The 14,750-nt window shown below is 45.5% G+C and overlaps 1 protein-coding gene across 4 annotated transcripts in view; it reads right to left on the minus strand.

Moving 5' to 3' along the window:
• Positions 1 to 14,750, minus strand: part of LOC105495201 (ring finger protein, transmembrane 2) — a 108,438-nt gene that overhangs the window by 69,156 nt on the left and 24,532 nt on the right. For all 4 annotated transcript variants that reach the window (XR_011608794.1, XM_011764496.3, XM_011764507.3 and 1 more), the window contains exon 6: positions 9,304 to 9,404. Coding sequence is in view for 3 of the 4 variants with exons in the window: in XM_011764496.3 (XP_011762798.1) it covers positions 9,304 to 9,404 (101 nt within the window). In the remaining variant the exon portion in view is untranslated. The remainder of the gene's footprint in view (positions 1 to 9,303; positions 9,405 to 14,750) is intronic.

Below are 14,750 nucleotides of genomic sequence, written 5' to 3' on the forward strand. Positions count from 1 at the left end.
TTCTGAACTTAACTTGTTGGAGACAGACAACAAGCAGTTCTCAAACTGGCACTGGTGAACAGACCACACTTTGAGTGGCACTGCTCTCCAACACCCCCCAAGAGGGGAATGTTCTTTGTAATAGTGGCTAAAATATCCTGGCTTTAGATGTCATGCAGCCCTGCTCTGTGCATTTTACATATCTTAACTCATCTTGTCTTCCCAAAGACTCTATGAAGTAGGTACTGTGAATATCCCATTTTGAGGCTGGGCGCGGTGGCTCACGACTGTAATCCCAGCAGTTTGGGAGGCAGAGGCAGGCGGATCACTTGTCAGGAGTTCGAGACTGGCCAACATGGTGAAACCCTGTCTCTATTAAAAAAATAAAAATTAGCTGAGCATGGTGGTGCATGCCTGTAGTCTCAGCAACTCAGAGGGCTGAAGCAGAGGTTGCAGTGAGCCGAGATCATGCCACTGCACTCCAGCGTGGGCGATAGAGTGAGACTCCTTCTCAAAAACAAAAAAACAAAACAAAACAAAAAAATATATATATATATCCCATTTTGAGCTGAGGACACCGGGACACCAAGAGGTGGAGTCACCTTCCTGCAGCATCTCGGGTTGAATGTGGAGCTTATATTGGAACCAGTACTCAACCCACGCTGGTCCCTCTCCTTTCTTCCTGCCGGATTACAGGCTCTGGGCAAGGGCCAGACTGAATCCCATCAGCCTCCTCCAAAGCAGGGAGAAGTGCACTCAGCACAGAATGGATGCTTTCTATATGCTTTGGAAATACTCAGCTGGGCTGGCGGAAAAGGGTGCAAAATGAGGCCCCTATTCTAGCATCCTAAGAATGGGTTGGTCTGGGTTATTTTGAGGAGGGCAAAATTACTGACAAGTCACTCACAACACCTTCAGTGACCCTCCCACATCCCCACCCTGTCTCCATGGGATTTCTCGTCACTCTTGTTGCCCAGGCTGGAGTGCAATGGTGCAATCTCGGCTCACTGCAACCTCCACCTCCCCAGTTCAAGCGACTTTCCTGCCTCAGCCTCCCAAGTAGCTGGGATTACAGGTGTGCGCCACCACACCTGGCTAATTTTGTATTTTTAGTAGAGATGGGGTTTTACCCTTTTGGCCAGGCTGGTTCGAACTCCTGACCTCAGGTGATCCACCCACCTCAGCCTCCCAAAGTTCTGGGATTACAGGTGTGAGCCACCGCGCCCAGCCTGCTGCTCCTCTCTTAAGCTTCTCTCTCTCTCTCTTCCTGTGTGCCAGTTTGACTCAGCCTGCTTTGATGGGGGCACAGAGGTCTGAGCCTGGGAATATGATCATACCCAGAAAATGGCATGAGCTGGAAATTCATCCAAGGTTCTGGGAAACTCCACCTCCTCCACCCTCCACCAGGACCTTGACATTCTAGACCATGCACTGAATGCAGGGTACGAGATCTGTGTTGACGCCTCGGAACTGCTCCTCAAATTGCTTTTATGGGTGGCCTCAGAGAGTGGCGAAACCACACAGTCCTCAAAGTTCATTTTCTAAACAGATGGATGTGATCTGAAAGCCCGATTTGAGTTTCAACTCTGTCCTAGAGGTCCTCTGGCCAACCCTACCCCCAACCATCCACAAAAGAATCTTCCCTCAATTCTGGCAGATCTGATAGTTTCCACAAACAGCAGTCACGTTCTGATAACATTCACTTATGCAGTGATCTCCAAATACTTTTTAAAAAATGAAGCCAAATGTATTCCAATTACAGGATTATTTTTCTTTCCTAATTAATTCTTTGGTGTTAAAATAATCATTCTTTTATGAAATGATGTCAGTGGTAGATGATCTTTTTTTCTAATTGTGGTAAAACACACAGAACCTTAAATGTACCGTCTTAACCATTTTTACGTGCACAGTTCAATGATGCTAAGTACATTCACATTGTTGCATAATCATCACCACCATCTAACCACAGACCTCTTTTCATCTTGCAAAACTGAGACTCTGTATCCATTAGCAGTAACTCCACATTCCCTTCTCCCCACAGTCCCTGGCAACTGCCATTCTCCTGTCTATAAATTTGACTACTTTAGGTACTTCATGCAATCATACACCTAACGTTCTTTTGTATCTGGCTTATTTCAATTCACAAAATGTCCTCAAGGTTCATCCATGTTGCAGCATGTGTCAGAATTTCCTTTCTATTTCAGGCTGAATAATATTCCACTGTATGCACATACCACAGGGTGTTTATCCATTCATCTGCCAATAGACACTGGGTCACTGGCTTGCTTCTACCTTCTGGCTATTACGTGATGATCATTTTTAAAATATGTTTTTAGTTGCAAAAAGCAAGCTGTTATCTACATGGTAACCCCCTGGACTTTGATGTGGGTCGCTTTACTAGTTTGTGAAATCTCCAAGTCTGGGACTTACACAATTTTGTGTCTGATGTAGAGATGTGATTTCCAGCACCCTTACAGCCTCTACAGATTCTTCCAAGTAGTTGCATTTAGGGCATCTGCTAAGCCTGTGACTCTATTCTGAGATGTGCTCACCACTGCCATCCTCAGGGAAAGCTTCCACATCCCCACTGGACTCTGCGACCCAGCCCCCCTGGCGCATGAAAAGCCAATCAGAGGCGCGCTCTCTTTAATTTTGAAGGAGAAACAGAGACTGCCAGTGAACGGCTAAGTCATGCCAAGAACTGAACATCAAATTCCAGGAAGTTCCTGGTCCCTGCCCTTTCTCGGGCCTTGTTGTTTGGTTTTCCTAGGATTGCTTGAGTCCCTGCATGGAGCAATGCCTGGAAGAATTCCCTGTTTGCTTAAGCTGGTAACCCAAAGGGCCCTTAGTTGATATGCTTTCTTAATATAGTCCTAGGCACATACACAGGAAGTGTCAATAGATGCTACCTGCAGCTGGGCATGGTGGCTCCCAACACTTTGAGAGGCCGAGGCAGGCAGATCACCTGAGGTCAGGAGTTTGAGACCAGCCTGACCAACATGGTGAAACCCTGTCTCTATTAAAATTACAAAAAATTGGCCGGGCGCGGTGGCTCACACCTATAATCCCAGCACTTTGGGAGGCCAAGGCGGGTCACAAGGTCAAGAGATCGAGACCATCCTTGCCAACTTGGTGAAACCTTGTCTCTACTAAAAATACAAAAATTAGCTGGGTGTGGTAGCATGTGTCTGTAGTCCTAGCTACCTGGGAGGCTGAGGCAGCAGAATCGCTTGAACCCAGAAGGGAGAAGTTGCAGTGAGCCAAGATCGTGCCACCGCACTCCAGCCTGGCGACAGAGCAAGACTCTGTCTCAAGAAAAAAAAAAAATCAGTCAAGTGTAGTGACATTTGCCTGTAATCCCAGCTACTCAGGAGGCTGAGGCAGGAAAATCACTTGAACCCAGGAGATGGAGGTTACAGTGAGCTAAGATTGTGCCACTGCACTCCAGCCTGGGCGACAGAGCAAGACTCCGTCTCAAAATAAATAAAGAAATGCTCCTTGCATTTATTGACATTTATTGTGTATTAAAGTGATATGCTGGTAAATGAAAGAGTTGTACAATGGCATGTTCTGCATGCTACAATTTCCACAACAAATAGGTATAAATATGTAGAGAAAAATGGTAGCAGAGTTGCTGTTAGGTGACAGAATTGGATGTGGTTTTGGTCCTTTTTAAATGGGTTTTCCAATTTTCACAATTAAAAATAAATTACTTTTGAATTATAAGTAACTTTAAAAATTGTGACCAGGTGTGGTGGCCCATGCCAGTATTCCCAGCACTTTGGGAGGCTGAGATGGGAGGATTGCTTGAGCCCAGGAGTTCAAGGCTGCAGTGAGCCATGTTGGCACCACTACATTCCAGCTAGGGCAATAGAGAAAGGCTGTGTCTCAAAAATAAATAAATAAATAAATAAATAAAAATAAATTTTAAAAAATCTGAGCTATTCATTTATTTGACAAATATTGATGGGGCAGCAACTATGGACAGCAACGTATAGGCACCAGGGGAAACAAACTCACTAAAAAAAAATTGGAGGCTGGCAAGCAGCCCTGAAGGAACTCAGGAGAGAAACTGTTGACCATTCGAGATGTCCACGGGAGTGAGTGAGATTCTGCCTGCTTCATTTACGCTGGCAGATTTGTGGAGGAAGCGTCTCGTTTCAAAAGAATTTCCGGCCAGGTGCGGTGGCTCACGCCTGTAATCCCAGCACTTTGGGAGGCCGAGGCGGGAGGATCACAAGGTCAGGAGAGCGAGATCATCCTGGCTAACACGATGAAACCCCGTCTCTACTAAAAATAGAAAAATTAACCGGGCATGGCAGCAGGCGCCTGTAGTCCCAGCTACTTGGGAGGCTGAGGCTGGAGAATGGCGTGAACCCGGGAGGCGGAGCTTGCAATGAGCCCAGAATGGGCTGTCAGGGTGACAGGGATATTTTAAGGAAGCTGATAAGTCGGGGCTCAGTAATCCATTCAATTTCCTGTGCTCTCCCTCCCCACTTGCCGCACCACATTGCATAGAACTGTGAGTCAATGTCACAGAAGAGGATGCCCATATCATGGGACATGTATTTGGGGTGTAGGAGCAAGGAGCCCTGTTACCTTGTCTCTGTACAGCTCAACCCAGATGGGGTAGACATTTTTATCACTTAACATTATTTAAAAAGCACTGCTATTACTATGTAAAAAAAAGTGTCCATTAAAAAAAAATTTTAAGATAATTCTAAAGAAAAAAATAAAATTGCTCACACACGTACTTTTTTTTTTTTTTTTAACGATAGGATCTCACTCTGTCACCCAGGTTGGAATGCAGTGGTGCGATTATGGCTCACTGCAGCCTTGACCTCCTGGGCTCATGTGATCCTCCCACCCTCGTCTCCAGGGTAACTGGGACTATAGGTGCACGCCACCATGCCCGGCTAATATTTGCATTTGTTGTAGAGATGGGGTTTCACCATGTTGCCCAGGCTGGTCTCGAACTCCTGGGTTCAAAGTATCTGCCCATCTCGACCTCCCAAAGTGCTGGGATTACAGGCGTGTGCCAACGCACCTGGCCTATCCACATATGTAACATCTAGAGGACCACTGTTAATATTTTTTAGGCCAGGAGTCAGCAAGCTTTTCCTTTAAAAACAGACAGTAAATAGTTTTGGCTTTGTAAGCTATATGGTCTCTGCCATAACTGTTCAACTCTGCCGGAACACAGATGAACTCATAAACGATAAGTAAATGGATGGGTGTAGCTGTGTTTTAGCAAAATGTTACTAATCAAAATGGGTGAATGGCTGTAGTCTGCCAACCTCTGTTCTAGTGAGTATCTTTAAGGACTTTTTTAAAAAAGTACAGGCATAAATGAATCAGTTAACGAATGAATGAAAAAAGAAAAAGCCGGTCACAAAGGCTCACACCTATGAGCCATTTGGAAGGCTGAGATGGGTGGATCACTTGAGGCAAGGAGTTCAAGACCAGCCAGGGCAACATGGAGAAACCCCATCTCTACTAAAAATAAAAAAAATTAGCTGAGCATGGTATCATGCGCCTGAAGTCTCAGCTACTTGGGAGTCTAAGGTGGGAAGATTGCTTGAGGCTGGGAGGTTGAGGTTTCAGTAAGTATGATCCACCCACTGCACTCCAGCCTGGGTGACAGAGCAAGACCTTGTCTCAAAAAAAAAAAAAAAAAAAAAAAAAAAAAGGAAAAAACAAAGAAAAAGGACATACATACATTAAAATCACTTTTAAAAGCTCTTACATTCATCAGATGGGGGAAAAATAAAATACAGTCATACATCGCTTAGTGACTGGGACACTGTTCTGAGAAACACATTCTTAGGTGATTTGGTCCTTGTGTGAACACCATAGAGTTGACTTACACAAAACTAGATAGCATAGCCTACTACATCTAGGCTCTATGATATAGCCTATTACTCTTAGGTTACAAACCTATATAACATGTTACTGTACTGAACACTATAGGCAATTATAACACAATGGTATTTGTATATCTAAACAGAAAGGGCACAGTAAAAATACCGTATAAAGGATGGAAAAAGGTACACCCATATAGGACACTTACTATCACTGGAGCTTGCGGGACTGGGAGTTGCTCTGGGTGAGTCAATGAAAGAGTAGTGAATGAATGTGAAGGCCTAAGACATGACTATACACTGCTGTAGAATTTACAGACACTGTACATGTAGGCTACACTACTTTTATTTTATTTTATTTTATTTTGAGATAGAGTCTCATTCTATCACCCAGACTGGATGCAGTGGCATGATCTTGGCTTACTGTAGCCTCCACCTCCCGGGTTCAAATGATTCTCCTGCCTCAGCCTCCCAAGTAGCTGGGATTATAGGCTCCTGACACCACACCTGGCTAATTTTGGTATTTTTTTAAGTAGAGACGGTGTTTCACCATGTTGGCCAGGCTGATCTCAAACTCCTGACCTCAAATGATCTACCCGCCTTGGCCTCCTGAAGTGCTGGGATTACAGGCGTGAGCCACCATGCCCGGCCGTTACATTTATTTTAAAATGTTTATTTCTTCAATCATAAATTGACCTTAGCTTACTGTAACATTTTTACTTTGTACACTGTTTTTATTTTTTGACTATTTTATAATAATACTTAGCTTAAAACAGATTGTACAGCTGTACAAAAATATTTTATTTCTTTATATCCTTATTCTATTAGGTTTTTCCAATTTTTAAAATTTTTTGTTAAAACTTAAGACACAAACATATACCTTAGCCTCACCCTAAATGGGGTCAGAATCATCAATATCACTGTCTTCCACCTCCACATCTTGTCCCACTGGAAGATCTTCAGGGGCAATAACATCCATGGCGCTGTCATCTCCTAAGACGGCAATGAATTCTTCTGAAAGGCACTGCCTAAGGCTGCCTTATAGTTAACTCTGAGACACAGTCTCTCTCTGTCTGGAGTGCAGTGGCGCAATCACGACTCACTGCAACCTCTGCCTCCCGGGTTCAAGCAATTCTCTGGCTTAGCCTCCCGAGTAGCTGGGATTACAGGCGTCCGACGCCACGCCCGGCTAAGTTTTGTATTTTTAGTACAGATGGGGGTTTCACCATCTTGGCCAGGCTGGTCTTGAACTCCTGACCTCATGATCTGCCCACCTTGGCCTCTCAAAGTGCTGGGATTGCAGGTGTGAGCCACCATGCCCAGCCAACTTTTATGTTTTATAAGTAGAAAAAGTGCACTCTAAAATGACAATGGGCCGGGCACTGTGGCTCACGCCTGTAATCTCAGCACTTTGGGAGGTTGAGGCAGGTAGATCACCTGAGATCAGGAGCTTGAGACCAGCCTGGCCAACATGGCGAAATCCTGTCTCTACTAAAAATACAAAAATTAACCAGGCATGGTGGTGAATGCCTGTAATCCCAGTTATTTGGGAGGCTGAGGCAGGAGAATCACTTGAACCTGGGAGATGGCGGTTGCAATGAGCCGAGATCGTGCCACTGCAGCCTGGGCGATAAGAGCAAAACTCGGTTTCAAAAAAAAAAAGAGAAAAAGAAAAGAAAATGACAATGAAAAGTATAGTAAACATATAAACCAGTAACATAGTCTTTTATTATCATTATCAAGCATTAGGTACTGTACATAAATTGCATGCACTCTTCTTTTATATGACTGGCAGGACAATAGGTTTACCCCAGCATCAACACAAATACGTAAGGCACTGTGCTACAGCATTATGATGGCTGTAGTATCACTAGGCAATAGAATTTTCCAGCTCCATTATAACCTTATGGGACCACTGCTGTCTATACGGTCCATCGTTGATGGAAACATCATTACGTGACACATGACTGTAATATAAAAGGCCAAACTGGGCCAGGCGTGGTGGCTCACGCCTGTAATCCCAGCACTTTGGGAGGCCGAGGTCGACGGATCACCTCAGGTCAGGAGTTCGAGACCAGCCTGGCCAACATGGTGAAACCCCATCTCTACGAAAAATACAAAAATTAGCTGGGTGTGGTGGCAGGCACCTGTAATCCTGGCTACTTAAGAGGCTGAGACAGGAGAATCACTTGAACCTGGGAGGCAGAGGTTGCAGTGAGCCGGGATTGCACCACTGCACCCCAGCCTGGGCAACAGAGTGAAACTCCATCTCAAAAAAATAAAAATAAAAAAAGGCCAAACTGCGCAAAGTAGGTTTCTGATCTCCAGTGCCCACCAAGAGGCAATTATTATTTCCAGTTTCTTGGTTGTCCTTCCAGAAATATTCCAGACCTGCACTATTCATACACTGATCACTAACCATTTTGAATACTCGAAATGTGGTTGGTTGGAACTGACATAAGCTGTATGTGTAAGATACCAGATTACAAAGACTTAATGTGAAAAAAGAATGTAAAACCAGGCGCAGTGGCTCACGCCTGTAATCCCAGCACTCTGGGAGGCAGAGGCGGGCGGATCACGAGGTCAGGAGTTTGAGACCAGCTTGACCAATACGGTGAAACCCTGTCTCTACTAAAAATACAAAAATTCACTAGGCGTGGTGGCACGTGCCTGTGATCCCAGCTACTCAGGAGGCTGAGGCAGGAGAACTGCTTAAACCTGAGATTGCAGTGAGCTAAGATCGCGCCACTGCACTCCAGCCTGGGCAACAGAGTGAGACTCTGTCTCAAAAAAAAAAAAAAAATGTAAAATATCTCATTTATAATTTTTATATTGATTGCATGTTGAAATGACAATCTTTTGGGGCCAGGTGCGGTGGCCCATGCCTGTAATGATCCCAGCACTTTGGGAGGCCAAGGCAGGTGGATTGCTTGAGCTCAGAGGTCCGAGACCAGCCTGGGCAACAAAGGGAAATTCCGTCTCTACAAAAACTATAAAAATTAGCCAGGTGTGGTGGCATGCACCTGTAGTACCAGTTACTTGGGAGGCTGAGGTGGGAGGATCACCTGAGCCCAGGGAGGTCGAGGCTCCAGTGAGCCGTGATCACACTACTGCCAGTCTGGGTGATGCAGTGAGATCCTGTCTCAAAACAAACAAACAAACAAACAAAACCCAAATATTTTTGATATACTGGGTTAAATAAAATCAATTATTATAATTGATTCCACCTGTTTCTGTTTAGTTTTCCGTAACTAGAAGATGTTAATTTACCTACGTGGCTTACCTTGAATTTCTATTATTGAGTGCTGGTTTAGATATGCATGAGGAGTAATAGCAGGGTGGAATTTGGAATTTATAACATGACACAGAGCTTGTGCCTCAATTCTCAAGTGAAAGGGTACATGCCCCAAGCCCAGCCAAGCGCCCCACTCTCCCACCGTGGGGGTTGGATTCCCATGCTCACCTGTTGTACAGCTGCTGGGAGCTGAATGTATAAAGCACATAGAGGGTGTTCCCCGCCAGAAAGGCCAAGATCCACAAGATGACCAGTACCGACCTCTTCTCCTAAGACAAAGCAAGACATCTGTGATATCAAAGGTGGATGTGGCAGAACCTTCCAGAATGTACCCTGACTGGCAGCTTTTCACTTGGTCAACGTTTTGAAGGAAGTGGTGCTGAAGGTGAAGGGAAGGGCATTGGAACCTTTCCATTCCACTGAGACCCAAGCGGTGGTCACGGAGAAGGTGGCAGAATGGTGGACATCTGCTTGAAAAACTATCTAGAAAGGCAAGAGAGCAACGTGGTTCACAGCAGACTAGAGCTGGATGGCACACATTCAAATCCCTGGTCAAATCCTGTGTGGGAGCTGTCCAACTCCAGGCAAGTTATTTCAACTCTTTCAGTTTCCCTTTCCTCATCTGTAAAATGGGTTTATCTTAGTATCTACCTTAAAGAGTTGTAAGAATCAAAGTACATAAAATGCTGTTAAGAACTAAAGCACAGAGAGGTTAAGAAACCTCAAGGGCATGGGTCTTCATTTGAAAATGGAGTTGTTGTTAAAAATTAAATCAAATTTTTAATTTTAATTTTTTTTCTGTTGCCTAGGCTGGAGTACAGTAGGGTGATCATAGCTCACTGTAACCTTGAACTCCTGGGCTCAAGTGATCCTCCTGCCTCAGCCTCCTGAGAAGCTAGCACCACAGGCAGGTGTCACTATACCTGGCTAATTAAAAAAAAAAATTTTTTTTGTAGAGACAGAATCTTGCTATTTGGCTCAGGCTAGTCCTGAACTCCTCACCTCAAGTGATCCTCCTGCCTTGGGCTCCCAAAACACTGGAATTACAGGCAAAAGTCACATTTTTAAATGCAAACATTCAGTCTGGTACAGATTCATATTTGAAGCTTGCTAAGCAATAGGACTGATTATTAAGAGTTTATAACCCAGCAGAAGATTCGGATCTAGAGGTTGCAAATTTCTGCTTTCACTTTTTCTAGGACAGACCTCTAGCCCACTGCCCTGGACTGACCGTTCCATGGAGCACCACAGTGTAGAATTAAATTCAAACTTATACACCTAATTCTCAAAGCCCTTCACAATCCAGCCCCATTTCTCCTTCTTCAGCCTCGTTCCTGTCTAGTCCCCAGGAAGACAAATTGGAAATCCTCAGTTTGCTGTTTCCCAGCAGTTTCACAGCCTTAGAGCAATCCTAGGAAATGTCTGAAGGAGATGCAAAGAGGGGCATGTTCCTGCCTATGTACCCTGGGACACACAGGCAGACCCCTCTGCTGTTAATTCTCAACAGCTCATGTCTTTTCTTGGACTGGAATGGCTACATTGCTGGAATAAGATGAGGTCATAACTTTCCCAGTGCAACCTTCCCTGTGGTTTCGGTAAATGCTCATACACACTGTCTCCAGACACAGCTCGGTGCCCCACGCACTGTTACGACGCACATTTCCAGAGAGTGGACGAAACAAATGCATCTCCATCCACCCATTATTCCAGGAGCGGTCAAGGTTAATGACGCTAGAAACCACCTCCAACCAACCAACTGCTCTTATCAATGTGATTAATCCACCCGGTAGCTCTTTTTACTCCAATAAATAATAGATTCCAGTTTAATTCTCTATGAATCCAAACCAAAGGTGGAATAGGAAGAGGGAATTAGCAATGTTCTGGGAAGACAGAATCTGAAGGACAAAGGAGGTAGTTTTCTCCTAATAAGCTGAGATGCCTACGCTTACTAAGGGCCATGTGGACCTGCTCTTATGCAACATATGCACACACAGGCAAAGTGTCACTGTGTCTTCATGAGGATCAAGGACCCCTGGAGGCCCGTCCATTGATACAGAGATCCTCTCAGCTCCTAAAATTTAAGTAAAGGTGCCACTTGGACGTTACTGCATTTGAGACAGACCTAGCCCCCAAAGCTGCCTCCTACTGTTTTTGTTTGTTTTTGAGATGGAGTTTCGCTCTTGTTGCCCAGGCCGGAGTGCAATGGTGCAATCTCGGCTCATTGCAATCTCTGCCTCCTGGGTTCAAGTGGTTCTCCTGCCTCAGCCTCCCAAGTGACTGGATTACAGGCACCCGCCACCACGCCCAGATAATTTTTGTATTTTTAGTAGAGATGGGGTTTCACCATGTTGGCCAGGTTGGTCTCGAACTCCTGAACTCAGGTGATCTACCTGCCTCAGCCTGCCAAAGTGCTGGGATTATAGGCGTGAGCCACTGTCCCTGGCCCCTCCTACTGTTTTAACAGCAGCAGAAAGGAGTTTGCATAAAGAAGAGACTAAGGGTCAGGAACGACCTCTGACTCTGTCCCCAACTCCGAACCTCAATGTGCTCACATGCAAATGGAGACTGGGTTGTCTTCCATCCTGCATGGAGGCCCAAGTGTTTTTGAGAAAGCAGATGATGTTATAGAAGGGTCAGTGAAGCTGGTGATTATTATGGGATCACCTGTGCAGGAGAAAGCACAGCCTTAAAAACAAAAAAATTAGTTCCATAGGTTTTTGGTGAACAGGTGGTATTACATGAATAAGTTCTTCAGCAGTGATTTGTGAGATTTTCACACACCCATCACCTGGGCAGTATACGCTGAACCCAACTTGTAGTCTTTTATCCCTCACCCCCTTCCCACCCTTTCCCCTAGAGTCCTCAAAGTCCACTGTATCATTCTTATGCCTTTGTATCCTCACAGCTTAGCTACCACTTATCAGTGAGAACATACAAGGTTTATTTTTTCATTCCTGAGTTACTTTACTTAGAATAATAATCTCCAATCCCATCCAGGTTGCTGCTAATTCCATTGATTCATTCCTTTTTATGGCTGAGTAGTATTCCTTCATATACATATACCACAGTTTCTTTACCTACACATTGATTGATGGGCATTTGGGCTGGTTCTACATTTTTGAAATTGTGAACTGTGCTGCTATAAACATGCGTGAGCAAGTATTTTTCTCGTATAATGACTTCTTTTCCTCTGGGTAGATGCCTAGTAGTGGGATTTCTGGATCAAATGGTAGATCTACTTTTAGTTCTTTAAGGAATCTCCACACTGTTTTCCATAGTGGTTGTATTAGTTTATGTCCGCACCAGCAGTGTAAAAGTGTTCCTGCATCCATACCGACATCTATTATTTTTTGATTTTTTGATTACGGCCATTCTTGCAGGAGTGAGGTGGTATCGCATTGTGTTTTGATTTGCATTTCCCTGATCATTAGTGATGTTGAGTATTTTTTCATAAGTTTGTTGGCCATTTGTATATCTTCTTTTGAGAATTGCCTATTCACATCCTTAGGCCACTGGGATCAAGCAATCCTCCTGCTTCAGCCTCCTGAGTAGCTAGGAGGAGAGGCACATGCCACTACACCTGGCTAACTTTTAGAAAATATTTTGCAAGCCGGGTGCAGTGGCTCACGCCTGTAATCCCAGCACTTTGGGAGGCTGAGGTTGGTGGATCACCTGAGGTCAGGTATTCAAGACCAGCCTGGCCAACGTGGTGAAACCCCATCTCTACTAAAAATACAAAAATGAGCCGGGTGTGGTGGCATGCGCCTGTAATCTCACCTACTCAGGAAGCTGAGGCAGGAGAATCGCTTGGTAATCTTGGTGGTACACACTTGTAATCTCACTACTTGGGAGGCGGAGGTTGCAGCGAGTGGAGATTGCACCACTGCACTCCAGCCTGGGTGAGAGACTGAGACTTCATCTCAAAAAAAAAAAAAAAAATTGTAGAGAAGAGGGGGGGGTCTTGCTATGTTGCCCAGGCTGGTCTCAAACTCCTGGGTTCAAGGAATCCTCCTGCCTCAGCCTCCTGAGTTGCTGGGATTAGAGGCATAGGCCACCATGCCCAGTACTTGTGCTTAACACCTTGTATGCACTCCTTCTTTTCCTTCCTTCTTTCCCTCCCTCTCTCCCTTCCTCCCTCCCTCCCTCCTTGCTTCCTTCCTTCCTTTCTTTTCTCTCTTTTCTGTCTTTTTTTTTCTTTTCTGATGGAGTTTCACTCTTATTGCCCAGGCTGGTGTGCAATGACATGATCTTGGCTCACTTCAACCTCCACCTCCTGGGTTCAATTCTCCTGCCTCAGTTTCCCAAGTACCTGGGATTACAGGTGTGAGTCACCACACCCGGCTAATTTTGTATTTTTTTAGTAGAGATGGGATTTCACCACGTTGTTCAGGCTGGTCTTGAACTCCTGACCTCAAGTGATCCACCCACCTTGGCCTCCCAAAGTGCTGGGATTACAGGCATGAGCCACCGCGCCTGGCTCTTTTATCTTTTTCTTCTTTTTTAAGACAGAGTCTCACTCTGTCACCCAGGTTGGAGTGCGGTGGTGTGATCTTGGCTCGCTGCAACCTCTACCTCCCAGATTCAAATGATTCTCATGCCTCAGCCTCCTGAGTAGTTGGGATTACAGGTGAGTAGTTGGGATTACAGGCATGAGCCACCACGACCTACCTAGATGCACTATTTTATTTAATCCTTTCAATGGGTTTGTGAACTGGTGCCAACAGGCTCTTTTCCAGAGGCAGCACCTGAGGCTGAGATCACCAAGGTAACCTAATTGAGGGTCTGCAGGTGGGTGGAGGAGTAGGGATTTGAACCTGGAATCAGCATGGGCTCAACTACCTGGGTGCAAATCATGATGCCACCACTTGCACTGGCTGTGTGACCTCAGGTAAGGAACTTAGTGTCTCTGAGCCACTCTTTCCTCGGTGGGAAAATGACAGAATGATTTTGTTTCCCTCCCCGGTTGCTGGGATGAACCTGCTGAGATGAGCAATGGGCTCAGCAGACACAGAGGACATGCAGGAGGATGGCGGTGAAGCTCTATGTCCACCCAGCAGCGTAAGAGGTATGGCCATAAGCATGAAGGTGGAATGAAAGTAACCTAATGGGGCCAGGTGTGGTGGCTCACGCCTGTAATCCCAGCACTTTTGGAGGCCGAGGCATGCAGATTACCTGAGGTCAGGAGTTTGAGACCAGCCTGGCCAACATGGCAAAACCCCATCTCTACTAAAAATACAAAATTAGCTGGGCATGGTGGTGTGTGTCTGTAATCCCAGCTACTGGGAAGACTGAGGCAGGGGAATTGCTTGAACCTGGGAGGCAGAGGTTGCAGTGTGCCGAGATCATGCCACTGCACTCCAGCCTGGGCAACAGAGCAAGATTCCGTCTCAAAAAGAAACAAACAAAAAATGAAAGTGAGCTAATGGGCCGGGCGCGGTGGCTCACGCCTGTAATCCCAGCACTTTGGGAGGCCGAGGCGGGCGGATCACAAGGTCAGGAGATCGAGACCACGGTGAAACCCCGTCTCTACTAAAAATACAAAAAATGAGCCGGGCGCAGTGGCGGGCGCCTGTAGTCCCAGCTACTCGGGAGGCTGGGGCAGGAGAATGGCGTGA

Source organism: Macaca nemestrina, chromosome 10 (assembly GCF_043159975.1).
Source record: "Macaca nemestrina isolate mMacNem1 chromosome 10, mMacNem.hap1, whole genome shotgun sequence".
NCBI lineage: Eukaryota > Metazoa > Chordata > Mammalia > Primates > Cercopithecidae > Macaca > Macaca nemestrina.